Here is a 27,490-nt window from a genome sequence, read left to right as displayed (position 1 = left end):
TACAAACCTACAATAAGCCTGAGAAGACCAGGTCGAATGCCCACTTCTGAAGCTTAAGCCATAGCTTATTTCTACCCACTGCATCGAAAGCAGAGCTTGGATCAAGAGGGGCAACAAAAATAGACTGATGCCCCCCTGACCCCTCGAAGGGAAGTGCTGTAGACCCCCGAAGCCAAGTGCTGCAGACAGTTGACAAGCAATCCATTCATCGATTTTCCCAGGTTGCGTCTAAACCCCGTTTGCCATTTTCCAAAATATTGAAATCAGATATCCAAGATTCCAGATGTGAAAGAAGAATGGAAGGAAACTCTTTGCTTTCTGCATCCTGGATGGTAATTGCACTGTAATTTTCAGGGCATGATCTATCCCCTCTTTAATAGATTGAGATGACAAAAGCAGATGACCACGAAGGAGGGAATTCACCAGTAATAGCAATGCTTTGAAAAAGTATTGACAGTACTTCTGCCCATATGATGGAAGAGATTAGAGAGTCCACTAGGACCTGGGGCATGAGATGTACTAAAATTCTGTAATGTTCGATATACAACTTCAGACCTAAATATTCACGATCCATATGTGGGGCATATCAAGAAAAGAGTGCACAGGAATGGTCTCTTGAATAACCACTGGAGAAAAAGGACCCATGAAGTGATCAACCCAAACCTGTTCAGTAACTGCATTTATTTGGATAGTAGAGGGCTCTAAATTGTTAATCAATTTCCAAAATGCTCTTGAATCTTATTTTTGAGACAGTTTAACATGGACTCGGAATCCTTCTGTAGCCCTCCATTTTTATAGGACTGACAAAGCACTCTAATGAGCTTTTGTGGCGTTGTGCACAGGAGGTGCAGACTGAGATTTAAGATGTCTGATATCCTTTCTCATTATTCTCGTTCTCATCACTAGTTATTTGTTCTAAGTATGTGTATGTCGTAGAGTATTACACTTATTGGTGAGTCTAGTCGATTTCCTGTGCTTACTTAATACACTCGAAGTTACCATTAAGGAGCTGATGAAGGCACCAAAATGATCAAAAGTGAGATGAAAACGTCAATCTTCTGGAAATGTACAGAGGAGACGAGAGAGATGGTTATTCACCTGATGAATCGCATCAATATTCCATGTGATTTTATTATCAGCACAGTTAAGAGTTAAATCACGAGATGTCAAAAGGGAATGTCAATCACAAACCAATCAGAGATCAAAAATAATCTCCAGTATGGTGTGATGCCTACACGTGGTCGGAATGACTTGAAATCCAGTACAACTAGATTGAACTCGCGGACTAGCAAAAACATAATCCAGTGTAGAGGACTTGTTTCCACTAGTCCAAGTGGATGCTACAGCTGAAGAATTAAAGCAGTCATCCATTAGTTTGTGACCAAGGCCATCCATGCATGTCAACCACCACCTTCCATTACCCCTTTTATTTGCAGACCATGCTCCTTTCTGTCCAACTTCCCCCAAAAACACTGTATTGAGACCAATCCTGTAAGAAAATAGTCAGGCAGTCAAGAAAGCAATCAAGATTTCTCAATGTTTGAAGCCACTGGATATTCACAATCAAGTAATCCAGAATTCGAACCCCATTATGTGGTATTTAGTCAATCCATCTAAAACCATTCCATCGAATGCTATACCATCGAATTATAAGCATCGAAAAGCATTTCCATTCAAATGCATTTCCATTGACTATAATTCGATGGTATATTCGAAATTAGTGGTGAGGGTTAGGGTTGGGGCTAGGGTTAGATTAAGGGTTATATTGAGGTTAGGGTTGGGACTAGGGTTAGGGTTAGATTAAGGGTTCCATTAGGGTTAGGGTTGGGGTAGGGTTAGATTATGGGTTAGATTAGGGTTAGGGGGGGGATAGTGGGGCGAACCCCCCGCAATATAAATAAAAATACATTAAAATGTTACATGGAGCTGGCCAGTGCCGAAATGTCAGCACTGGACCGCTCCATGTAACGTTTTAACGTTACAAAAAAATGCAATATTATCTTTTACATGTAAAAGTGCATTTCCATTGAAACCAGTCCATTTATATTTTCGATGGACTGGTTTCGATGGCAATGCACTTTTGCATGTAAAAGAGAGCCTGTCGATGCTTGGGTAAACAATGCTATTTTTTCGATGGTGTGGCATTTCGATGCATCGTTTTTGGTGCAATGACTATAAACCTATTATGTTGTATGAGAGTAGCCAATATTCGAGTGCATACTTCATAGGAACCAAGTATTGATATAGTAGGGGATGATCGAATTCCTGTAATTAGGCCACCGAAAGGGCGACCTAAGGGACTTTTGTTAGCAAATTGACGGGAAAGATGCTACCCAGCCATTAAGATCGGTTCAGTCAACCAGGTCTCGTGTAAGGCAAAGATGGACGGAGATTGTAATTTGCATCCCAATTTGAGATTAGTGAATAGATGTCCATGGCCTTGTGTGTTCCATGAAAGTCATGAAAAAATCTGTAGTTTGAATAGTTTCAGACGTACCAGAGGTTCATTGTTGCAATACTTTTATTAGCCACGACCAGTTGTTAGTCCGTTCAGAGGCTTGAATCATGTTCTTCAATCATTAGATTTCGGCAATTGGAGAAGATGGTTGATTGCTCTCATGTGCTTTAATGGCCTTAGTGTGTGATCATGTGTATTGCGATTTATCAAAGACAAGTACGCTAAAGTTTTCCCTTTCAGTCATTATGTGATCATAAATGAATTTTGATTTTAGATTGGCAAGAGAGCAAGTTGCTCTGGAACGATTAAGAAAGTCTACTCTTTGTATATCGTGCAAAGAAATTTGGGAGAGATTTGGTATTACCATAAATAGCTGTAGAATGGTCGAGCTCCTTGGTATTAATGAATTATTTTCAGTCAAGAGTCCCTCAAACAAAATTACGTATGGATGTGAGTGTTCCTTTTCTTTACCCTTGTAGACCGTATTGTGCACATGCAGATTTATTATTTGGCGTTCACGCTGTGAAAGTGCACTAGAACCTACCGGTAAGTGAAAGGAAGAATCCTTGATCATATGACTGATTGTATTGTGCTCACCTTGAAATTGCGTAAAATCTGAGTGCGTGCGATGGAATTGGAAGCAAGTGAGGCTTGCTGTTGGGAGTGGATTTGGATTTGGATCGAACAACTTAATAGATTCCTGCTCCCGAGTTCACCAGCCCAGAGGCGTGTGTGCTATATTTTATGTTTTTGTGGAAATAGACCAAATGGAAGCCCCCATTCCAATTGGAGATGAGCATCTTGGAACGTGCAACCCCTGTACTAGGACTAGAAGCTCTTGATGACTGACTAAATAACTGTGTTTTACAGGGACTCTAGATGGTTCGGGACATTCATTTTCACTTTGTGAGGATAGCGTAATTTGTTCTATGCTTGTCTTTGTCCTCATATTGGAATTGGAGCTCTGTTGATTATCTAAAGACTTGGTGGAATGAACCAAAGTCAGCCTAGGTGAAGCATGGCTGCATTTGGATAGGCCATGTTTAAGACTGGTTTGCATCACCTGCGCTTTCTCAGGACCAACTTTAATTAAAGCATCAATAGGATCTTTTTCAGCATGTTTTATCCTCATGTGAAATCAAGATTGATTTCAATTTAGTTATGCATGACGATGGTTTATTTGTGACCCTGTGAGACAGCACTGCTTTGACGGTTGGCTGACTAAGACATTAGGATATGAATTGCCTAGATGGTCGATTGGTATCGTTTTTCACTGAAGGTATTTCTTTTGTTTTAATTGCTTGGTCACGTTTCTTCATATGTTTTTTTCTTCTGATAGATATTTGTAGTTGTGATGGGCAAGGAAGAGGAATTAGTTATGGAACAGGAAGCCCTGGTATTCGGGTCAATATCCATGGTTATAGGAAGATTCATAGGTGTTAAACAAACAACATCATCCGATTAGCAAACAATCGGCAGTGTAGATGTGGGATTAGAGGAAGACGGTATATTTGACACCAATGTGGTCGGTGTTGGAACGTTCACAATGGAAAAGTCCATATGAACAGGATCTTTGGCATTATTGGCGTCAGTAGCTTTGTTGCCCCACCTTAGATCCTTTGTAGTTGCTGATGATTCAGGCCCTTTCTTTTTTATATAATTGTCCGAAGAGAAATTCTTTAGCTGCAATATGTAGTTTTATGTTATCCATCTTCGACAACAATGATTCAATGGCTACAGAGTTTGCTTTAGCCTCCAACTTTAGACCATCGTAAAGTGAAACTAATATACAGAGGACCTGATTGATCTCAAGTAACGTTTGATCACAAGGAGTGTTCCATCGAAATTGCATGCCTGGGGTCATTGTAGAAAGTCTTCAAGGGTGGACGCTTACAGGGGAGGAATCGAAAAACGAACCCGTACTTGAAGCAGACAAATTAGGAGGCGGATCAGCAAAACTATGTTCTGAGATGTTCGACTTGAATGAATTGTAAGCAGCCATCCCTGATGCACTTTGGAAGGTTACTTGAGATATTGAGGGAGGAGTAGAAATAGAGATATGTATGCAATGTATTTCCAATTTTGAATGTTCCAAGTGAGGGAAAATAGAAGTTATCAAATTAGTTGATTAGATTTGTATGTGTGATGTGATTGCTGGAATCAACTACGACTGATGTTGCGTCCTCTTTAGTCGGTTCCATGTCATTTCACCAACCTCCTTTTTTCGGACGGGTGTTTTGCTGAAAAAGTTAATCGAAATGTATATTACATTATTTTTAGGGGAGTTTCTCCCCCCCCCCCTAAAATCCCCTTAATTTCCCCCCAACCATTTATTTACCCCCCCCCCACACCCCCCATGGTCACTTTCTGCAAAGCTCCCACGGCAAAACACTCATCGGAAAAATGGGTGTCGGCAAAAGGACGCAATACCCTTTAGTCTTTGGTGTAAAGCAAGTTGTTTAACACGATTCCAAAGGATCAGTCAGAAAGATGCAGAGGCAAATGTATAGCCTCTAAAATGTCTGCCTGGGATATTTCCTGAGTTACCGCTCCCCCACTACGGAGCTCACACATAGAGGAAAGTTGGTGATTCCGCAATAATGGCAAATGAAAAATTAGATAAGAAAAAAAAAAGTGAATACAATTGAACTGTATTGGTGGTCTCAAAATTGATACCATGGTGTGCATGTGTTCAAGGGCTACGTGCCGAACTCCCAGGAACCCACTCCCAAGCTCAATGGCGACTTTGAGCAAAAGAAAGCAAGGGTTATGAGCAGGCCTAATTCACGGCAGGGCTATGAGTATATCCTGTACTCCCACGCTCCCAAACCACGTGCAAGGTCTGCATAGAGCGAGAGGACGGGTATTTCCCAGACACTCTGGCCAGCCAGAGCATAAGTTCCAGGGCACATCTGTATTAGAGTCACGAGCCTGAAGTGAGCAGAAGAGGAACAAAGTCTCAAGCAACGCCGTCCTCGCCCTCGCAACTCTGACCTCCAAACGCACAGCTTGCACAGCCGTGTAGGAGGTTAGTGGGCTTCTCACTTTGCCAAAGTGTGGGTGTACTGAGAATGTGCTGGCATAGGCTGGGGGTACATGGAATTGTCCAAGAGGATTTCGACGCACTGCGCTTGCGTAACTGGGTATAACCGCCTGCTGGGATTCTGCAGACTGGGCTCGACTGTACATCTGGGAGCGTACTGCAATTGTGCAAACCTGGCGTCTACAGAGATTTGCAGATCTGAAGTATACTTGGATATTCCGGGTTCACAAACGGAGAGGTTACTGCTGTTTTCAAATGATTGATCCGATGTGATTAAGCAAAGTGAGTATACTGGATCTGCAAACTGAAAATAATACTTTTGCAATGTGAACTGGGTGTAAATGGGGTTGTATAACCCGGCATGCTGACTCGGCTCTTCATCCTTCCGTGGTTGATGAAATGAGTACCATTGTTTTGAGTAACCACCATCTGCTATGGACGCCATGGCGCCCCATCGGGGTGAACGCGGCACGCTCTAGAAGTGCGTGTTATTGTCACTGGAAGCGCCCGAGGGTTTTCCAAGCTTGAAGTGTGCTGCCCTTGTGGGGCGGTGAAATGGGGCTATGCTGGAAGTATAGGGTGTAGCCCTCAATTGGGGGGTGAACTTGAAATGTCAGATATTCTGGGATTGTTTAGTTGAACGGCGGGGAGCATGGGCAGCTTCTGGAACAGTAAACTGGGGGCTGCCGCACCCCTGGAGTCTGGGGACTGCTGTCATGCGGCAACCACTGAAGCTACGCTCCATGTTGCATTCCTTATTCTGCACGCCAGGGGTTTAGTGGGATTCTGCAACGAGGATTTGCAGCCTGCCCAATACACTGGCTCTATGAAAATCGAGCAGATCCCAGCATTGCAGGCGCTGCAAGTTTACGGTGAACTTCTCTTTTTTTTTGCATATTAGGAGTATCGGACTGTGGCAGTGCGCTTGGATTTTGGAAACTGTGCGTGCGCTGGCATTGCCAGACTGGAAGTGTTCTTACATTGCCAGTCTGGGAGGGTGCTCCTGGCTGTGCATACTCCGAATATTCTGCGGCTTGGTTGACTGGCAATGGGCTCTGATCTGAGGTTGGCAACCGTGAATTGAGTGCATTTGCCAAACCAGAAGGTCCTGGCATGGTCTTAGAAAAGTAAAGTCCAATTGGCCATCTGCTGTAGTCGTATAGAGTTCCCTGGCACTTTCACACTGGGCACATGCAGGATTGCCCCACTGCCCGTATGCTGCTGCTGCAGGAATGGGGAACCCTCGTGTGTGGTGGGGGTGTGCACAGCGAGCAGCTCACTCCAGGCATATACTGGATGTTTGCTAACTGCGTGTATATATACGGGGATTTTCAAAGTGTGAGTTTACTGGGTTGTTCACACCAGTTTGAAATCTGGGAGTGTACGAGAATGTGCATTTATGCAGCACTCCGCCTGCCTACACCCCCCTCCCCCCTTTGTTCCTCCCCCCAGTGGGAACGGGGTAGATCCCTTGGATCGGATTAACCTGCTTATTGTTATAAAAAGTCATTTATAACGCGCCTCTACACAAGTGTTTTTAGGCGCGACAAGACAAGGGGGGGAGGGGGAGACAAAGGGAGGAAAAGACGAACGATTTTAAGCCGTGTGTCATTCAGATTGTGGGAGTGCAATAACGCAAAGTGCAGGTGGTTAGGGAAAGGGGAAGTGCAGCCGGGGCAGTGCAGCTCTGGGTAATGGCAAGGAGGCAGAGGGGCTGTAGGGTTACTGTTGCAGCTCCTAAGTGCGTGGTAGGCTCAGAGGCAAGGAGCATGGTACCCAGTGAGACTCTGAGGGCACCCCAGCTAGTCAATTAGGCAGACAGGAAGATTGGCAAAGCAGAGGAGAAAAGGAAGGTCGTCCGTTGCTTCCGGAACTTCAGCCGGACCACTTTTAACTAATTTCAAAGTCCTTCTTTCTAGCGACCCTTCCCCATCCTTCTCCCGGAAGGATGAATTTGGAGCTGTGTCCGTGAGGTCAGGCAAGTGAATGGCTACTTTACCGCATTGAGCCTCTGACGTGGCCAGAGTACACTGGAGTTGAACACCGTGGGAATCGGGCTGTATTGTGTAGCAGTGACCTTGCAGTGTACTTGACTTGCACTCACCTGGAAGTTCATCCTATAGGAACTAAGCATAGTGGAAGTGCTTGCCCTGGGATACTGTGCAACATGCGAACACACTTGATTGCCAAACTGGAAACATAAAGGGGTCGTAAAGGAATCTACCAGTCTAGTGTTTATTGGGGATAGAGCGCAGTTGTTCTAAGATTGGGAAACGAATTAAATGGGGCTGTACTCACTAGAAATCTGCTGGCAGTTGCCCAGAAGGGAGATATTAGGAGTGCCGGCTGCATGTGCGCCGGGACTTCCTGTATTTCATGCACGCGCTGCTGAAATGCCTGTTCCTCTTGGGGCGGCATTTCTGGAGGGCGGCCATGTAACACGGGCGGCCTATGTTTCTGACGGGCCTTCCTCTCGGGCACTGCCAGCCCTTCTGGTGGAGGGGCCGTCGCACGCAGCGTCCTTTTGAGGGCATGTCATCTTCGTGTGGAGGCATTCTTCCAGGTGGAACATTTCCCGTTTAAGATCCGCTTTGCCCTGGTGTTCAGTATTTAATCTGTTCTAAGATGAGTGCCACTTTTAAGGGGACTTGAGCACACCCTGTGGCAAACTGGTTGAATAAAAATATAATTGTACCCATTCGAGTGGCGGAGGAGACGTGCACAGATAAATTATTTTGTATTTTATTTAATATTTTTCTCTAGCTTTAAGTGGAGCATCATAGCGCTTTACAAAACACACACACAATAACAAAAACAGTCCAATAAATAAAACTGCATATCCTAAAAACACCCACTGCCCTATCGTTGAGTTAAAAACGATCTCAACACTGAGTCCTACCCATATAGTTACAATGCACGGGGCCTCCAGAGCCAACTCGGGCATGCACAACAATGCTCACAGACGCCAGGGCCTATTGTCCTAACCTCACTAGCGCACCCAGCCCTCCTCTAGCCACGGGAGCGCCTGGAGACTGCCCTTGGGTGGTAGAGTGCGCGGTATCAATCATCATCATCATAACCTAACCTTGCACGAATGTATAATGAGGGCATAAACTAGCGCCCTACACATCTAAATGTACCCCTGTACCACCTGCACGAGGAGCAATGCCCGGCCTAGTGCAGAGCAGGCGTGCCTCTGCACCAATGCACAGCGGCCATCTTTTAATGCTGCCTCAGTTACTGCCTCTACCTGGGCATGTGTGGATTAAGTACCTCTAGCAGCGCAGGTGTGGGTGCTACGCTGTTCACCGTCTGTCCTTTGGCTTTCCCTCAGGGGGGCCGCCCTCTTTTTGGATTGGCTGGATTTTGCCCAATAACAGAAGTGGGAGGTGGCCTCTGCATGCAAAGCTTTTGGGCTCTGGACAGGACATACCATGTTTTGAGGTGCACAGGGTTGACCATCTAGACGCCACATTCCTAAACTTGGCAAATACATCAGCATTGGAGCTTGCCTGGCGCGGTATGCCAGGGCCCTTGGCATGATGTGTTTGCTAGGTTCGGTGTGAAGCCGGGTTGATTGCTAGCGCTGCCTCCCCCTGTAGACCTGCTGTGTGGAGCAGCACCCGTGTGTGGCTCCATTCCGAGAGCACCTCGCACCAGTAGCAGGGAGCAGGATCGGGGTGTGATAGGCCTGTGGGTGTGCTGTGCCTTTGCTCTCATGGTTATTTCTTGCAGGGAGTGAGTGAGTGCTGAGTTAAAGGCAGGCATTATTGCAATGATTTCCTTAAAGCACGTTTCCTGCGGGCGTGAAATGTTCCCAGGAAGTAATGTCCTCTTCTCCTCTCTTCCTCCAGGAGATGTCTGCTGAAGGGCGAATTACCTTGGTGTCTGCCCTGTCTCGCCTCCTTCAAGAGTTTGGTGAGTGAGCTCCTCTTCCAGCTTCGTGGTGGGGTGCAGTACGGGGGCGGGTCACGTGAAATGCAGCATCCGACTAGTCTGCTTGTTGAAGGTACTGCCTACTCCTCTCTCTAGCAGGCCCTTTCTTTCCCCTGAGGCTATCTGACCACAGACGTCTGTCAGTGGACGACTTTGGGGTTTGAGGTGTACGCGTCCTTGTCATTGGGTGCCTGAGAGGCGGGACACAAAGCAATCGTGCAGTCAGGCCTCCAAATGTGCGCTTGCCCCTGGGGATTGCGAAGTAGGAATTGGTGTGCCCTGTGCGCTCGGCGTGCTGGCATTTGTGCCAGGAGGTGAATGACTTTAATACCTGACCAGCAGCTTGACCTGTTTACCCCTGCGTGCCACTCTTGCACAGCAGGGCGTTTACAACGGGACCTGCTACTGCAATTCGTTTACGGCAACGTAAAAAGGTGCAGTAAAAATGGAATTCTACTACATGTCTGCTTTAGACAACATCTCTGGATCACTGGAAAGCTCTTTGGCTCACATATTAGATTTGCTGCTTGTGTTGAAGGAGTACAGTGGTGGCTTATGCCCACCGCTGGCGTGCCCGTATGTGACCCCTGATGGGATCAGCTCATGGGTTGAGCACCAGTTGCAAGCTGTATGTAACCAGCAGGCCACAGGACTAGGGTTGCCATCGTGGTCATGTACATTTGCAAAGGTGTCCACTCGTCAATGTGATGCATCTTCCCCAAAAAAATGAAATCTAGTTGACACTGAGATTTAGATGCACTTCAACGTAAAGCATGTAGACAATGTAGCGTTACTGTATTATGCATTATGTAACCTATTACAGTGTTAGAAAAAGAATTGAAAGCCTTTCTTAAAAAAATAAATCACTAACGCATACAGGTCTTTTGCTGACGGGATACAGTTACCTTAATAACAGTATTATCCCGATTATTTCTGGTTTGCAATTATTTGAAAAATAAAATGTGCATAGCACTCCCACACCAGCCTTTTTTGCACATGAGTGAAGGGGATGATTACTGCTGCACTCGTTCTCCATTAGCCCCTTTGAACTTGCAGTGAACAGAGAAAAGAGGGTGGAGAGAGATCCGAAGGCAGGAGAGGAATGCACAGTGATCTGTACTTTCATTAAACAGAATACTTAAATAGCTAACTTTGCTACACAAGTGACAAATTAATTAGCAAACCAACAGAATTGCATAGCAAATTGCTCCGCAACACTGCTTATTTTATGCCTTGCTGAGGCCGCCAAGCACCATCCTACAGTGCCTCAGTTCAGCAGGTTGCCCAGGCTGGGCAAGGTCTGCCAATGGGCATCTGCAAGGACAGATCTGCTTTGTGAAGACCGAGGAAACTGTCTTGACGTGTGCAGTTCGGAAGTACCAGGGCACTGTGTCGGTATGCTTGGGTATACTCTGCCCAAGGGGGAGCCTGTAGTGAGAGGATGCCAGTGGTATGAAGGTTAGGCTGTGTTTCCCTCAAAGACCAGAGTAGCCTGTTTTTTCTCACTAAGATACCAGAGTGGCATGTGACACCAGGCAAGTAGGTTGTTCCCTGAGCGCTGCAGAAACCACTACTCCCTACAAACAGACTAGAGAAAATCCTGAGCAGGGGCCGTTTTGATTAGGCACTAAACCGGGAGTGTAACTATACACACATGCACACAGGCATCTGACTCTCTTTAAACCAGAGGCCAGTTTTTAAGCAAAACGTATTCAATATGATGAAAAAATGTACTTGATATCCAGTATATAGCTTGTTCTTTGGATTAGAATTATTTTAAGTGTTTCAGTGAGAATGTTATTTACAATATGGTGTGTCTAGATTCTTCACGTACGTACGTACGTATGTACGTGCGTACGTGTGTGTGTGTGTGTGCCAGTGCCAGTGCCAGAAGAAGGAGGACCAGGTTCTGCCATTTTAAGTGATTTATTAAAGTAAAGAAAGAAAAGGCCTCAGTATCCCTAACTCTACAGGTTGCCCTACCTAACAAAACTAAGATGCTCGTCAATAGGAAAGTCCAAAAACAATCAGTCTGCCCTCCATCCTAGAGCTAACCTACTATATCCCCACCACTAAGAGAAAACCACTTAAAGTCCAGGAGAATGACTCCATTCTCGTGGCTAGGCTTCCCCAGCCTCAATAGACAATCTACAAAGAGTTACTAACTGGTTTAGTTCATAAAGGGGACTCGTCCACCCTTTTGGTGCCCTGGTCCTTTTGTTTAACCATCTTCCTGTTGATACTATTTCAGGATTTGACTCCTCTTGACCTAGTCTTCTTCGAGTGTGCGCCCCTCGTCTGTAGATCAGGCCATATCATGGGGCAGGTCCGAGTTGCCCCCAGTGCTCCTCACTCTTTGGTATGTTCAACCATCTACTGGGACGAGTATGACTAACTTCAAGGTACTCTTCAATATTCCATATCCTTGACCATGGACAGGGACAAGTATCAGTAGTCCCGGTATATTCTTCACTCTTCTGTAACCTTGACATTGTACTGGGATGAGTATACGTAGTCTCACTGTACTCTTCACTACTGTGTTCCCTACCTTGCTCTGTAACGGTAGCCGTCACCGGGTCTGTGTACCGGGTCAGACGATGCTGGGATCCTGAACGTCCTTGGCATTCACTCGGTTGTTCCTCGCTTCTGCTGCTTCGGACTTTTGTCTCTGCGTAGTCCACACTGTAGCGGTACCAGCGTAGTTTAGGGACTGCACAGTCGACCCTCTATGGGACTCACCACCGCTTCTTTTTTTTCCTTCTCTTGGGATCGACGTCCCCGGCACGGCTCAGCGCCTTCGTCTGTCTGTGCCTCCAGCAAGCTGGTTCTTCCCGACAGAGGGTTTTCTGCTCTCCTTCAGCTTCTCCACCTAAGCTGATTTGAAACTTTTGGGTTCAGGACTCTCTTCCTAGTCCTTCTCCACTTTGTATATTATTCGGCCTCGATCTCCCCAGCAGGTGCTCATAGTCCTTTCTCTCTTTCTCATGAGCAATTGTTATTTTGCTCGGTTGTTCTTCATGACAGTGTTTTACACATGTCGATAATTGGAGGCTATTTAACAATAACAAACAGTGGCTTGTTTAGTTGGAGTCGCATGAAGCCCTGATGTGAAAGTTCATTCAGGAAAGAGGTTTGTAGGGAGTTACTTCATGAAACGGGAGTCCTTTTCCCCACTGGGGGGTCTCTCCATGTGAGGTCTTGCTAGGGGGATTGTTGTGTAGTGGGCTCACCTCCCTAGCCTCACAGAGTAGGGCTCTCCTCTGCGTAGAAGTGACGAGATCCCCTGATTCGTCAGTCTCTATGTAGTCCAAGTATCGGGCCATTGTGTGGGTCTGTGCCAAGACCTAGCTTCGACCCATGGACTGGTGAAAGTGCTTCTAGGAGCCTGAAAATAGACCGGGGCCACGCATAGTGGCAGACAGACCCACTAAGAAGAAAATGTGGCCACAACGCTAGGCCCAATGGACACTATTGGTGGCTTAGCATGAGGCATAGCTGAGGACCATGCCCAGTGCCCAACGATGCACATTGGAGATAAAGTGGCTTCTGGCTTTGGTCGCACCCTGGGCAAACTGGTCATCGACCTTCCCCAATGGCCCACGGATTGAAAATCTGGGTGAAGTGGCCACAGGTCCTGGTTGTATCTGAAGGCCAGTGGCCACTTTGGGTGGCTTGGTAGAGCACAATGGCCAGTCTGTGTTGGAAGATTTATGGTTGTTTTGCAGTGGTGGCGGTTGCTTTAAGAACAAGGATTGCCCGGAGGAAGGGAGTGATCGGTTAGGGAGGACGACCTACTTGGATACTTAGTCAAGCTTCCATGGTGAGTTCTTACTAACTCGTACGAAATACACCGAAATTAATGCGCCCACGTTTGCAAGGGAGATGGTATTTGCGGCCATTTGATATATTTTTCCAGTTATCTGACACTGTTTTTTTTTTTTTTTTCTTTCCTTTACAAACACTCGGACCCCACAAATCATGCCAGTTAAGGCAATGAGGTACTCTTATCTGCCTCCATGGTCCAGAGAGACTTTGCCTCTTTGCCATTTAAAGGCTTTGTAGCCCACCTTATTCTAGCAATGTAGGACTGCTGCTTGCCAACTGCTTTGCACTTGGAATACTGAATGATGATGATGATGATGATGCTATGCTTTGCACTTCACTGCCCCTGGAATACTGAATGATGATGATGATGATGATGATTGCCAGCCGCTTTGCTATGCTTTGCACTTCACTGCCCCTGGAATACCGAATGATGATGATGCTATGCTTTGCACTTCACTGACCCTGGAATACTGAATGATGATGCTTGGCAGCTGCTTTGCTATGCTTTGCACTTCACTGCCCCTGGAATACCGAATGATGATGATGATGCTATGCTTTGCACTTCACTGCCCCTGGAATACTGAATGATGATGATGCTATGCTTTGCACTTCACTGCTCCTGGAATACTGAATGATGGTGATGATGATGCTGTTTGCCAGCCGCTTTGCTATGCTTTGCACTTCACTGCCCCTGGAATACTGAATGATGATGATGCTTTGCACTTCACTGCCCCTGGAATACTGAATGATGATGATGCTATGCTTTGCACTTCACTGCCCCTGGAATACTGAATGATGATGGTGATGATGATGCTGTTTGCCAGCCGCTTTGCTATGCTTTGCACTTCACTGCCCCTGGAATACTGAATGATGATGATGCTGCGTGCCAGCCGCTTTACTATGCTTTGCACTTCATTGCCTCTGGAATACTGAATGATGATGATGATGCTTGGCAGCCGCTTTGCTATGCTTTGCACTTCACTTCCCCTGGAATACTGAATGATGATGATGATGATGATGCTGCTGCTGCTTGCCAGCCGCTATACTATGCTTTGCACTTCACTGCCCCTGGAATACTGAATGATGATGATGATGCTTGGCAGCCGCTTTGCTATGCTTTGCACTTCATTGCCCCTGGAATACTGAATGATGATGATGATGATGCTTGGCAGCCGCTTTGCTATGCTTTGCACTTCACTGCCCCTGGAATACTGAATGATGATGATGATGCTTGGCAGCTGCTTTGCTATGCTTTGCACTTCACTGCCCCTGGAATACTGAATGATGATGATGATGATGCTTGGCAGCTTCTTTGCTATGCTTTGCACTTCACTGCCCCTGGAATACTGAAAGATGATGATGATGCTTGGCAGCTTCTTTGCTATGCTTTGCACTTCACTGCCCCTGGAATACTGAATGATGATGATAATGCTTTGCTATGCTTTGCACTTCACTGCCCCTGGAATACTGGATGCTGCTGCTGCTTGGCAGCTTCTTTGCTATGCTTTGCACTTCACTGCCCCTGGAATACTGAATGATGATGATGCTTGCCAGCCGCTATACTATGCTTTGCACTTCACTGCCCCTGGAATACTGAATGATGATGATGATGATGATGCTTTGCTATGCTTTGCACTTCACTGCCCCTGGAATACTGGATGCTGCTGCTGCTTGGCAGCTGCTGCTGCTTGGCAGCCGCTTTACTATGCTTTGCACTTCACTGCCCCTGGAATACTGAATGATGATGATGCTTGGCAGCTGCTTTGCTATGCTTTGCACTTCACTGCCCCTGGAATACTGAATGATGATGCTTGGCAGCTTCATTGCTATGCTTTGCACTTCACTGCCCCTGGAATACTGAATGATGATGATGCTTTGCTATGCTTTGCACTTCACTGCCCCTGGAATACTGAATGATGATGATGATGCTTGACAGCTGCTTTGCTATGCTTTGCACTTCACTGCCCCTGGAATACTGAATGATGATGATGATGTTTGGCAGCTGCTTTGCTATGCTTTGCACTTCACTGCCCCTGGAATACTGAATGATGATGCTTGCCAGCCACTATACTATGCACTTCACTGCCCCTGGAATACTCAATGATGATGCTGCTGCTTTGCTATGCTTTGCACGTCACTGTACTTGTATTTGTATTTTATTTGTAACACGCTCCCTCCGGCCCGGGGGCATCAGGGCGCAAAACTTGAAATAATTTACTTACATAGTTACATACAAGTATTTACAGCAGTAGTTGAAGTGATAAGATATAAAGGCAGACATGTCAAACGAGCAGGGGTCATAGCATTGGGATCAGAATATGACGGGGAGAATAGACGACGGTCATAGCCTTAACAAAGTTTGGCTAGTGGAATATGCCATCAAATTAACAAGGAGTCAGAGGCAGAAGCAGGCGACTGAGAACTGTGGTGCATGGAGCAATAGCGGGATGTCTCAGTTCTGAGCAAGGACCCATAATTTCGTTTTCAACTTGAAGGTGTTAAATGAGTCCTCGGATCTGACGGTAGCAGGGAGAGTGTTCCATAGCTTAGATGCTAGGACAGTGAAGCTCACGCCACCAGCTTTTTTGACGTTTGAACCTTGGGATCGATAGGCAGTTGGTCTGGGCGGTTCTTTGAGGTCGGGTGGAAGTGTGGAGGGAGAGTCGGTTGCAGAGGTAGGGGTGGGCCTTGTTCGCCAGGCATTTGTGAGTGAGGGCAAGTGTTTTCAGTGAGATTCTCTGCTTGACAGGTAACCAGTGTAGATTTGTTCTGGCATCAGAAATGTGGTGGTTTCTGGGAATGTTTAACGCTGCCCTGATGGCATTGTTCTGGGTGATTTGTAGTTTATTCAAGTTCCCTTGACTAGTCCCCGGGTAGAGGGCACTACAATAGTCCATTTTTGACATGATGAGCGTTCTGGCTAGGGTGATACTGTTTGGGGTAAGTCAGAAAAGGTCTGCAAGCTGTAATAAGTTTACAGGTGTAAGCAGAGGCTGATCTAACTGCATTTGTTTGTCGTGACAGTGACAGAGTGGCGTCAAGATAGAAACCTAATGTTTTTGTGTCTTTAGAGACCTTAATGATATTTCTATCTATGATGAATGACTGGTAGGAACGATCTAGTTTGTTGAGACGTTGTGAGGAGCCCAAGATGAGGAGCTCCGTTTTGTCGTCGTTAAGACATAATTCATGTTGGGCCATCCAAGCCTGGATGACCAGATAGACGTCGTTCAAGGCCTTGGTATCAGCCATGTAATCGCCAGTGATGGGAATGTATATCTGGGTGTAGTCTGCCCCTAGAATACTGAATGATGATGATGATGATGATGATGCTGCTGCTTGGCAGCCACTTTGCTATGCTTTGCACTTCACTGCCCCTGGAATACTGAATGATGATGATGATGCTTGGCAGCCACTTTGCTATGCTTTGCACTTCACTGCCCCTGGAATACTGAATGATGATGATGATGCTGCTTGCGAGGAAGGAGATCCACGCCTGCTTAGATTGCACAATGGCCCTTTATTCTTGGCCGACATCGTTTGCTATTCCAATGGCACGGCGCTTTTATGCTTCATGATTACTGCACTTTGGTCTAGCACCCCATGCAGCAGAAAGTTAGGGAGGGCTACAGCGGGCATGCATCAGAACACATGTTTTTACACAGTTTCATCTGCCTCTCTTTGGAGCATGTTCACTCCTCTACTTCAAGATTGTGTCGCCTTAACCTCAAAATGGATTCTCCAGCTCCCTAAACATTAAAACCTGTCATGTGGCTGTTGTCAGAGATGTGTTTCCTCTGTTCTTGCATGGGGATCGCGCGGGCCACATAATGAGCCATCTCCCAGCTAAATAATTATGGTTCACGAAAAATGATCCATCAATTCACCATGTTAATTATATCACATTTTAATCCGTTTTATGTTTATACAATCGACTTCGTAAACTCAGTTGTGTATTCACGATCCTCCAAAGAATTGTTCTCCACTCTAAACTTCTATCAAGTAAACATGTTAATACATTTAGATTTGTTCCAGAATATCTAGTGACACGTGTGTGCATGCAGACCCCTTACCTTGAGACCCAGCTGAAATTCTGCTGCAGGGAAAGGAAACCTCTCCGGACAGCCCTTCGACTTATAAACACTTGTGTATATGCGCGTTATAAATGCTATATCATATCATATGGTGCGACTGATGTGGCATCCATTTTACTCTCCCAGTGTTATTAACTTTTTAGTGTTATGATGAGTGCTGTGAACAAAATGACATGACTACCAAGCCCAATGTGCATTATGTACTTGGTGATTCAAGATTTCAACCATTTATCACAGCCATATTTGTCCAATATCAATCTGGTTATTCGTATGTTCCCAAAGGGGGCATTCATTTTATCCAAACCAGCCTGGAACCCTCATTGGTGCCGTTTGTCCACGTCCTCATTGGGGTATTTCGAAAGAGTACAATATGGGCATACCAAACTGCCCATCTTTGAACAATGACCTTTCAGCGGAATATATTATATGGTTATTGTAGGTTTTGATACTGTGTGATCTGTTCAGTGAGACGAGTGTAAAATCTTAGGACTAGAAGTCCTGGAAGTGATGATTAGAAGGAAGCATTGTAAGATTTTTAAAAGGGACCGTATGACGCCCGTACAATTAAATGGCACATTTTTTAAGCTACTATTTGGAAAAGTCCCCCAACACCGCCATCCTCTTGCGCAGCTATCTGCAATGGCTCGGGTGGTAGTACACTAGAGGACATTAGTGTCTATCATGGTATCGGAAAATAATTTATATTATATTCAACGTTTTTATACGCAGCACTTTTTCTGAGTAAGACAAGTGTAACATAGTTGTGTATATATAATGAAATGACCATTAGAAAAACATTCTCTGGCTGTATTTAAATATTTCCGTGATTGGTGCAATAACATTGCCTTTTAAAAAAAATAGAATTGCTTTTACAACAAGCAACAACCTGAGATTCGTTTTTTCCTGTGGTTGCAGAGCTCTGAGCAATGGACACTAGCGCATGCGCACCGGACTGTGACTCTTACCCCTGTGACTCTTACCCACACAGGAAGGGTCTGTGTACAATCGCTAGATACGCCTGGTTTATTTATTTTATTTATTCGCATTTGTATAGCGCACTTGCATCCCGGAGGCATCGAGGCGCTGTCAAAAGAAATTGTAAGAGGTTTTGATTAATTTGAAAGAACGGGCGCCCAGAGGTCTCATGGTTACAGGTAGACACTGTATGCAGTATGGGCATGGTAAGGATGGCATACATAGAGTTAATACAGTTACATCATAATACAGGCAATCATTGACATTTTACCTTCCGACAAAGAGCTTGGTTTTGATTGCTTTGCTTTGCTTCTAGTTTAGTTGGAATGTCCTTTTGCGGTGGAGTTGCCTGGAAACTTCGCTCTGGATGTTTGTTTCTTCGTCTACTTTCTCTTTCCTCAGTAGCAAGTTTCGATTTGCTGCCGCTTGTACAGGGTACAGTGTGCACCTGCATGTATTCTTTTATGGGTTCTTTGCAAAATGTACTCCAAGAAAACCGTTTGGTAATTCACGTTACTCTCGATGCGGGAGGGGGGGTCTTACTGTTTGTTTTGTATGTAAAACATCCTGAGGGCACGCATGGTTGGTCGCCAGGGAGGAGTTGGTTGTTGTCATTGCTGTTGAGTAACTTGGCCTTTGTTTTCTCTTTCCTTCCCTATTTTTCAGGTGTCTTCCTGTATGCTGGGCACACAATTGTAGTATAATAAAGGGGATTCAGCCAGCTGGATTTGACAACTTTATTTTTTGTGGTAACAAACATGCATTTAACACAGAAACGGAGTTCCTTCAATGTTCATAGGCAGGAGGGGTAACTAATGCAGGGCGGATGTGTCATGTGCTGCTCTGGTGTGCTGTAGCAGTCTTGAGACTCTTGTAAGGAGGAGCACCAGGAGCGCGAGCTGCTCCAAATGATTGGCGGCTTCGGAATGCTTGTCTTGCGGGATATCTCGCGACACTGCGTGGTACTGCATCTCGCAAGGTCCGTACACACCTCCCTTTGATTGCAAACCAAAGTTTATTGTATTACAAAGTCATCATACTTCACAGGTCTTCTGTGCTCTCTTCTTGGACGATCTTGGTTCCTACCACCAGTGTCCTGTGCTTAGCTCGCTTCTTGGGATGTTTCCAGAGCCTCTCTTTCTATCTCTCTATCCATGATTTCTCTTGCTGAGGTTTTTAGTTCTCTCTCGTGGCATCTGTCGGGGCTTTTGCAAGGGGTTAATTCCTGTTGGGTTCTCTCCGCTGTGCAATGCTTCTCAAACATTGCCACACACTCCATGTGCGACCATCCTCTGTGCGAACGTGATTTGTTCATCTGTGGATGACTTATATGGGTTGACTGCACCTGTCGTTTTGTCTTTACAAGGTAGGCGTATTTTCATCCAGTCGCCATCTTTCACTTCACAGCCTTGGGGCGTTCTTCTCTGGTCACCCCATCTCTTCATGCATGTTTTGCTGTTTACCAACCTCCACACGATTTTTGCCATGTCTACTTCATCATCTTCTTTTACTCTGGTCAACCATGGTGGTAGCAGTGTGGATGCTGCTCTCCTCCCCCTCAGCATTCGGAACAGCGACACTTGGGTTATGCAATTGGGGGTTAATCTGTGGGTTGCTAGGGCCTCTGACTGTTTTGAGGGGATCCACACCAGAAGACGTTGCTAACTGGATGGCTCCTTTGATTAACCCTTTTGCCCTCTCCACTAGTCCATTTGCCTGGGGATGGCACAGCGCAGCCTTCCTCTGCTTTATGTTAAGTTTGTGCAGGAATTACTCAATTTCCCGTGACACTAGCTGTATTCCATTGTCCGTGACTACATCTTTGGGGAGACCTTTCCTCTAAAAAACGTATGTGAGGATTTCTATGACAGTGGCTGTAGTAATGTTGTGGACACATTCCCACTGGTGGTATTACTTGGTCACCCTTGATGAGCAATCCTTCTTTCTACCTCTGAAATTTCTTCTGCCACCTTCCAATATGGCCTCATGCCTTCCGTTATGGCCCTTTCTTCTGACCATCCACCCCTAACCTTCTCTAAGTCTCACAATGGTGGGGTCTTTACCGTCCTCCTCGTTCCCGTGTCCTTCACTCCGCTCTAGGAATTCTGGACACCTGAGGTCCTGGATGGACGATACAATGCATTCATCTTGCAGACACGTGGTGGCTTTCTCTTTGTTTCCAGGGAACCTCGACATGCAGTCTGCCTGTGCATTTCTTCAATCGGCTATGTGGGTTATTTCAAATGTGTATTTCTGAAGTTGCCCGCGATGCGTGCCAACCAGGGTGTCATTGACTTTGTCACCCCTGGACTGAGCATATGAATCAGGGGCTTATGGCCGGTGACTGAAATGCTCAACAGATCATGCGCAGGCTAGCATCTCTTTCTCCACTGTGGAGTAATTCTTCTCAGCCGTGGACAGCGCTTTAGAGGCGAATGCCACTACGTGTTCAGTATCCCCTTTCTTCTGGGTGAGAACGGCCCCTTAACCACACGCACTGGCATCCGTGGTGATGACTGTATCCCACGCTGGATTGAACGGCTGTAGGCACAGTGCCTCCACTATCCGTCCCTTTATGTTCTCTACAGCCTCCTTCTGGGCCTCCAACCAAGTGAACTCTGCACCTTTTCTGAGTAGGCTTCTCAGCTGTGTAGTGATTTCTGAAAATAGGGGATAAACTTGGCGTAATATTCTGCGAGTCCCAGAAACAACTTTGCTTCCTCGTTCTTGGCTGGCTCCGGAGCCTTGACAATGGCTGGCTTATACCCCGGGACGAAATCTTGTACCGCAGATATTCAACCTCTCGTGCCCTTAGGATGCACTTTTCGTATCTCAACTTGACTCCAGCATCCTGTAATTTGGTGACGATTCTTTTGAGGGTGACATCATGCGTGTGTTCATCCACGGCATAGACCAGTATATCGTCCTGTAAGTAGGACATGTTTCCTATGTCGCGCAGTAGTAAGTCCATCATGCGCTGAAACGCAGAGGCTGCAGATGTCATAGTAAACTGGTATGGGCCAAACGTGGTGATGAATGCAGTAAGCGGTGTGGATTTTGTGTAGATGAATCTGATGATGTGCATCCCTCATATCGAGCTTGGAAAACACTCTGGCTTCCTTCATCCTGAGGATGAGTTCATTTATGCTAGGGAGGGGATAGCTATCTGAAATGACCTCCAAGTTGACGCTGCGCAAGTCTATGCAAACCCTCAAGTCTGGTGAGTTTTGCTTTTTGATAAGGACAATGGGGCTCAGCCACTCTGAGGCTTCCACCTCTTCAATGGTGCCCTCCTTCATCATTTTTGAGTTTGGTTCTAAGTTTGTACCTGGCAGTCGCTGGCAGCGGCTATACTTTGTACTTAACGGGGACTATGTTTGCCTCGAGCATTATCTTGTGTACCAAGTTCTCCTGTAGTGACTATTAATACCTGATCATTCGTGCTGGGATCTAATTTGATCTTGAGCTTATCTTGATCATCCCACCTTGACTGCTTGGCCTTCTTTTGTGAAGGATACTCTTCTGGTGGTCTCTCTACCCTTGAACTCCACTGTTCCTTTGATATACTGTAGTAGGTCTACTGACGCACCTCCAAATACAGTGGGTTTGTGGCGGGTGCAGAGAACTTCAACGGTCTTTTTGCCCATCTTTTCTATGTAGGTGGGTAGAGGCAGTATTGTTCGATCTGAGCCTGAATCGGCCATAACTCTTGTCTCCATGCCATTCACTCTGATTGCACAGTGAGGCTTTTCCCTCCTGGCTCGTGAGCTGTTTACCATCAACACTGTGGGACTACTTTCTTCTTCAAATGAGGATTCTCCTTCCACGTTGTGTTCAGCATTAATGTTTGTAACTTTTTTTGTTTCGCCACCTGCATTCCAGTGAAAAATGTCTGACTTTCTTGCACACGGAGCACTCCTTGTCTCTTGCTGGACATTTTCTGTCGTTAGCTAAGTGTTTGGTGCTGGTGCATCTGTGACACTTTAGTCGTTCCTTCCTTCCCCACTTCCCTTCTCTTGTGTCAATCCCTTGTTTCTCCTTCCTATTCCTAAAGGTGATTGCTTGGACCTCTGCTGGGCTGGAGCTTTCTGCATACTCTTTCCATTGCCCTGCGGTTTCTTCCACTGCTCTCGCAATCTCTATGGCCTTTTCCAGTGAGTTCCTTCTCCAAAATAAATGTGTCCTGCACTTTTCGGCTTTTGGTGTGGACTGTCAACGTGTCGCAGGTCATTCCTTCTGCATTATTGCCAAAGTTGCACAGTACGGCTAGTTTGCACAGTTTAGTAACGTAATCATTTACGGATACTGACGCTTCTTGGTTGCGACTATAGAAAAGTATCCTGTGCAGCACCGTATTTTCTTTGCTGGCAAAGCGCTTGATAATTCTCCTGATGGCCTCTTTGTAAGCGTCATCCTCATCCACCCCTGCTTCGGGTGTAAGGCCTGCAAACACTTGTTGATCTTCTACCCCCAGCGTGTTTAATAACATTGCTCTGCGCCTTGCTGCTGTGTAACCTGCACCTCCTAATCCTTCCAGGTAAGTTGTGAACAGGGGTTGCCATTGTGGCCATGAAATTGCAGGCTTACCTGGTGTTTGTAGAAACGGCGGGGACAGTGTTGCTCTTTGCATGGTTATATGTGGGTTCCAATCCTGTTCCTCGTTGCCAAATAAGTAGTATAATAAAGGGGATTCAGCCAGCTGGATTTGATAACTTTATTATTTGTGGTAATAAACATGCAGTTAACACTGAAACGGAGTTCCTACAATGTTCATGGGCAGGAGGGGTAAGCAATGCATGGCAGTGGTGTCCTGTGCTGCTCTAATGTGCTGTGACAGTCTAGAGTCTCTTGTAAGGAGCAGCGCCAGGAGCTCAACCTGCTCCGGAGGGTTGGCGCCTTCGGGATGCTTTTCTCATGCTTTTTGCGGTTGTTGCACAGTCGCGCGAGGTCCCTAAAAACAATGTCTTTACTTCAGTTTCTCCAATCTGCTTCTAGAAGATGTGTCTGCCACTTAAAGAACGAATAATTACAATTTGTTTTTTGTATGCAGCAAAATTCTATTTTGGATGGATTAGAGGATTGGTTGCTGTGGGTTTGCTGCAGAGTTCACCTTCAACATTTTAGTTTATATTTGTATATTGGAGGGTGAAAGTGTGTTGCCAAGGGGATATAGATGGCTGAGCCATTCCCATTGCTTTGTGTTTTACACAGTCATTATATAGGAGTTAATGCATGGAACAAAACCAGGAGCTGGGAACGGCAAATGGGAACCACGGGGAAGAGACGTTCAATGCATCTACAGTAACTGCTATCTGTTCAGATTAATGCAAACTTGAAATTCTGTGATTTCTAGTTTGGGGATTATTTGGGGGTGGGTCAGCTCTGTAAGACACTCTTTCCTGGGGAGAGGAGGGTTTCTTAAGGGCAATCCTGAGGCCAATCCTTGTTGGAATACTCATAATCCTTGTGGGCTGCAGGTTGATGGGGATTCCAGGAGGGTGACCAAACGAAAGGAGGAGGCAGCCCATGGTGGATGACGAATGCTTAGAATGGGGAGAGCGTGGAAACTGAGTGGAAGGAAGGAAGGGAGGAAGTGATGAAACAAAGATTCAAAGACCCGTAAAAACATGAAGCCTGGTACGTGCTCTACTGAGAACATTGGGAAAGGATCAACCTATTGATCCCTCCTGATTAGTAGGGACACGTCTTAATATCGTATGTTCTACTGTATCAAGAGCTTGATCAATGCATAGAACTGATCCCAATAAGGAATCCCTGTTCTCTGTGTGGGAAACCTGATGAAACAAAGGAACTCTGTATTTGAGAGTACAGTTTCTCGGAACATCCGAGCGATCTATTCTCTGCCTTCAAACAGGAGGTTAATGTACAGGGCAGGCCAGTCAAGGCCTTTTGTGGGTCTCTGTTGGAAAACTCTTTGAATATTTTCATCAGTTCCTCCAAGAACAGGGGTAGCCCGCCTGCCACCCTCCACAGATTTTGGCCCAATCAGCCGGCATTGCCAGTGTTGAGAGATCATGGAAGATGTATGCTAAAACATCAATGTTGGGTTGGTTTTCCATATCCAAGAACGAATGAGCTTTTCCACCGCTTTTAAGTTGGACAATAGAAGCGGTTAGTAGATTGAGTGACACTAGCTGGGTGGTCAGTTACAAACTATGTCCAGTCATTTCTATACTACCACCCAGCATGTAGAGGGCTATAACATTTTCTGGCCACCGCACTGGCATGCTACAAGATTCTTATAGCAATAATTCAGCTGTGCCTTGAGATATTCTTTTCTGTTTGAGAAGTAGTGGCACTGAAAATCTAGCGTAGCTATGGGCACACCATTTGTCAAGCTCTGCTGTTCTGTTTAAGTAATGGTTATATGTAGGCAGTGGTTTTATCCCGGGATTTAGGCGTATACATAGACTCCACTCTATCCATGTCCAGGCATGTTAGCGCCGTCACCTCTGCCTCCGCTCCCACCACCAAACTTATTAATGCAATTAAACCGTACTTATCTAAGCCCAACCGTCTCTCAATTGCCAGAGCACCCATTGGTACCAAATTGGACTATTGCAATGCCCTCCTAGCAGGTACCTCCAAACATAATCTTCATAGACTTCAAATCACGCAAAATAATGTGCTCAGAGCAGCATTAAGCCTTCCCAAAGGGAACACATCACTCAGTCCAGACAGGCAGCCCACTGGTTACCTATTAAAGAATGCATCAACTTCAAAATTCTCATTCTCACCCTCACCCACAAATGCCTCTCATCAGCTCCCTCATATCTCACACAAACCTTATCAAAACCTACGTACACCAGGCCTACCAGAACACCCTACACCAACTTGCTACACACTCCACACATCCACAGAGCCAAAGCAGGACTAGTCTTCCCCTACCTAGCCCCCATGCTCTGGAACACTCTACCCACAAACATCAGAGCAGAAAAGTTGCTTCTCACCTTTCGCAAAAAACTCGAGACCTTACTCTTCAACTGACCTACTGCTTGCCTTGCCACATGCTTGTATATATTACTGCAATTGTTCCGCCATCTGTAACTAAGTGAACTGTCTGTAACTAGCGCCACGATGCCCCTGGGCTGCTGTGCGCTTAACAAATGCAAATAAATAAATAAATACCAGAAATACACAGTGCACACACTGGTGTGGGTCAGCTACGTAGAAGGCTTATTGTAGTTAGGAAATTACTCAAAATGACATTAACCTTCACATATACGTTAAGCCTCCATACCGTGTGAATTTAACACTGATGAATGTGGGACATATAAGCTTTTTAATTTAGCAATAATACCTGATCTGCACGAGGGCCTTACTGATGGACCCCGGTGCTGTTGCCTACCGATCTGGCGTGTCGGATTGGGTATTATTGCTATTGGGTAACCTGGTGTACTGACAGCTGTGTTTTTTGTATGAATGAACGGGACGCCTCGCAGCGTAGTTTGTTTTATGTTAGCGCTTTGAGTCTTCTGTGTATGTGGCGCATTAGACATACTAAAAAATTATATAAACCCAGAGCACAGGGAGCCAAATTTGGAAAGATATTTCAAATTCAACTGGAATCACTGCTGGTTCTCTTGGGAACCATTCGCTCATTTGTTTGTTTCTTTCTTTTACTCTGTTTTACTGATTCTATTCATACATGTTGTGACTCTGTCTTGTTCACCGTACGTATTCTGTTTCCTGGTTTGGCAAATTCTCTGCGGTTTCCTTTCCTGCTTAGTGTTCCTGAAGTCTGTCCTTGGTCCTCTTCCTTTTTTTTTTTCTTTTTTCTTTTTATACTATTCCATGATTTCCTTGTATAATTTCTTCTTTGAACCTTCTGTATCATTTCCATGTTGACTCTTCTCTGGCTTTTCCTTGTCGTCTCCGTTTTCCAAGTCGTTTCACGCTTCGTGTTTGCCCATTAGCCATGAATGTCTCCTAACTCTCTCCCTGTCCCTCCTTCTAAGACTGCATTTTTTTGCTTACCTGCTTCTATAATTTCCTCTTCTGTACTTCGGTCATTTATTTCATTTGACCTTTTGTAACTCTTACCTTGGCGTTCGTTCATTACTCTTTCCCTTTCTTCAGGTCTCTCTAAAGCTTCTAGATTCTGTTGCTTTCATTTACAATTCTTCTAATTGCCGGCTCTGTTGCCCCTTGTGTCTTTTGCCTTAGTTTCTTTTTTATTGTCTTTCCTTCGAATCGCTGCTTTTTCACTTTCTGTGCATTGCCTTTAATTGCCTCCATGGTTTGGCCTTTCTGTATCTTCTTTAATCTTTCTGTAGTCCTCACCGTGTTCTTAGAGCAGTCTGTTTCTGCTTGCAGCTCCTGGAACTCCAGACTCCCCTTCACAATTCAGTGCTTTCTCTGTTAGATCCCGAGTATTCACGTCCCCCATCAACTCTCTTGGGTCCTTATCTTACATTTCCCCTTTTCGCTTCCGATAAAAGAGCATTTTCTTTTATACTCTTCCTCTTCAGTAGGTTCTGTAAGTTGGGGGTAAACCTCAGGTTGCAAGCTACTATCCAGGCATAAAAGGTAATTCCCCACTCGCTACTCCCAGACATAAAGCACACCATGTCTTACTCACCAGGCCTTAATTATCACTAGCCAATGGCTAGTGCACATTTTGAGACCTGCGCTAAATTGCCAATTTCTTAAAATTGTTCCCGTTTTTATCATGTTCATCATTTTGGCAAAAGGGTTTTATACGTTTCAGTAAATTAAACCTGTGCTGGGTCTAAGGCCATGTGAGGCTGGCTGTGCACCTTCGTCACTGCTCTCTTGTTAATGTTGGGTTTTCTTTCTGGAGTAATCAAAGGGTTTTTTGATGGATCAGGGGAACTTTTCTGATGGGTTTGTAAGATGGTGGCAGTGTCATTTTGAGTGTTCTGGTAGTGCAAGAGTTTCTTTGCTGTTGAACTGGTTAATGGGCAGTTGTTTGATAGGTCTGGAAAAGGTGGATAAAGTGCCATGTTTGTGCTTTATTGCCAGGAGTGCCAGTAGACTGATCATGGGGCAATCTGTAATTGAGTGGTTGCCAACGGGCAGGTGAGATGTCGGTGGGTCTGCCGCAAGTCCTCGCGCAGGTTTGTAGTGAGGGTTTTTGTGTGGCAGAGGAGTGTATGTCTGGTTTGTTGGTAGGTT

The 27,490-nt window shown here is 45.6% G+C and overlaps 1 protein-coding gene across 5 annotated transcripts in view; it reads left to right on the top strand.

The window, feature by feature from the left end:
- Positions 1–27,490, top strand: part of STK11IP (serine/threonine kinase 11 interacting protein) — a 771,273-nt gene that overhangs the window by 86,943 nt on the left and 656,840 nt on the right. For 3 of the 5 annotated variants that reach the window (XM_069616954.1, XM_069616950.1, XM_069616952.1), the window contains exon 2: positions 9,356–9,419. In XM_069616954.1, coding sequence (XP_069473055.1) covers positions 9,359–9,419 — 61 coding nt within the window. In that variant the 5' untranslated portion in view covers positions 9,356–9,358. Of the gene's footprint in view, positions 1–5,406; positions 5,487–5,506; positions 5,784–9,355; positions 9,420–27,490 lie in introns of those variants that run through there. The other 2 variants (XM_069616953.1, XM_069616951.1) reach the window with 2 other exon arrangements.

This window comes from Ambystoma mexicanum, chromosome 9, assembly GCF_040938575.1.
Source record: "Ambystoma mexicanum isolate Mex_15411 chromosome 9, UKY_AmexF1_1, whole genome shotgun sequence".
Lineage (NCBI taxonomy): Eukaryota > Metazoa > Chordata > Amphibia > Caudata > Ambystomatidae > Ambystoma > Ambystoma mexicanum.
This window is presented reverse-complemented; position numbering and strand designations above follow the sequence as displayed.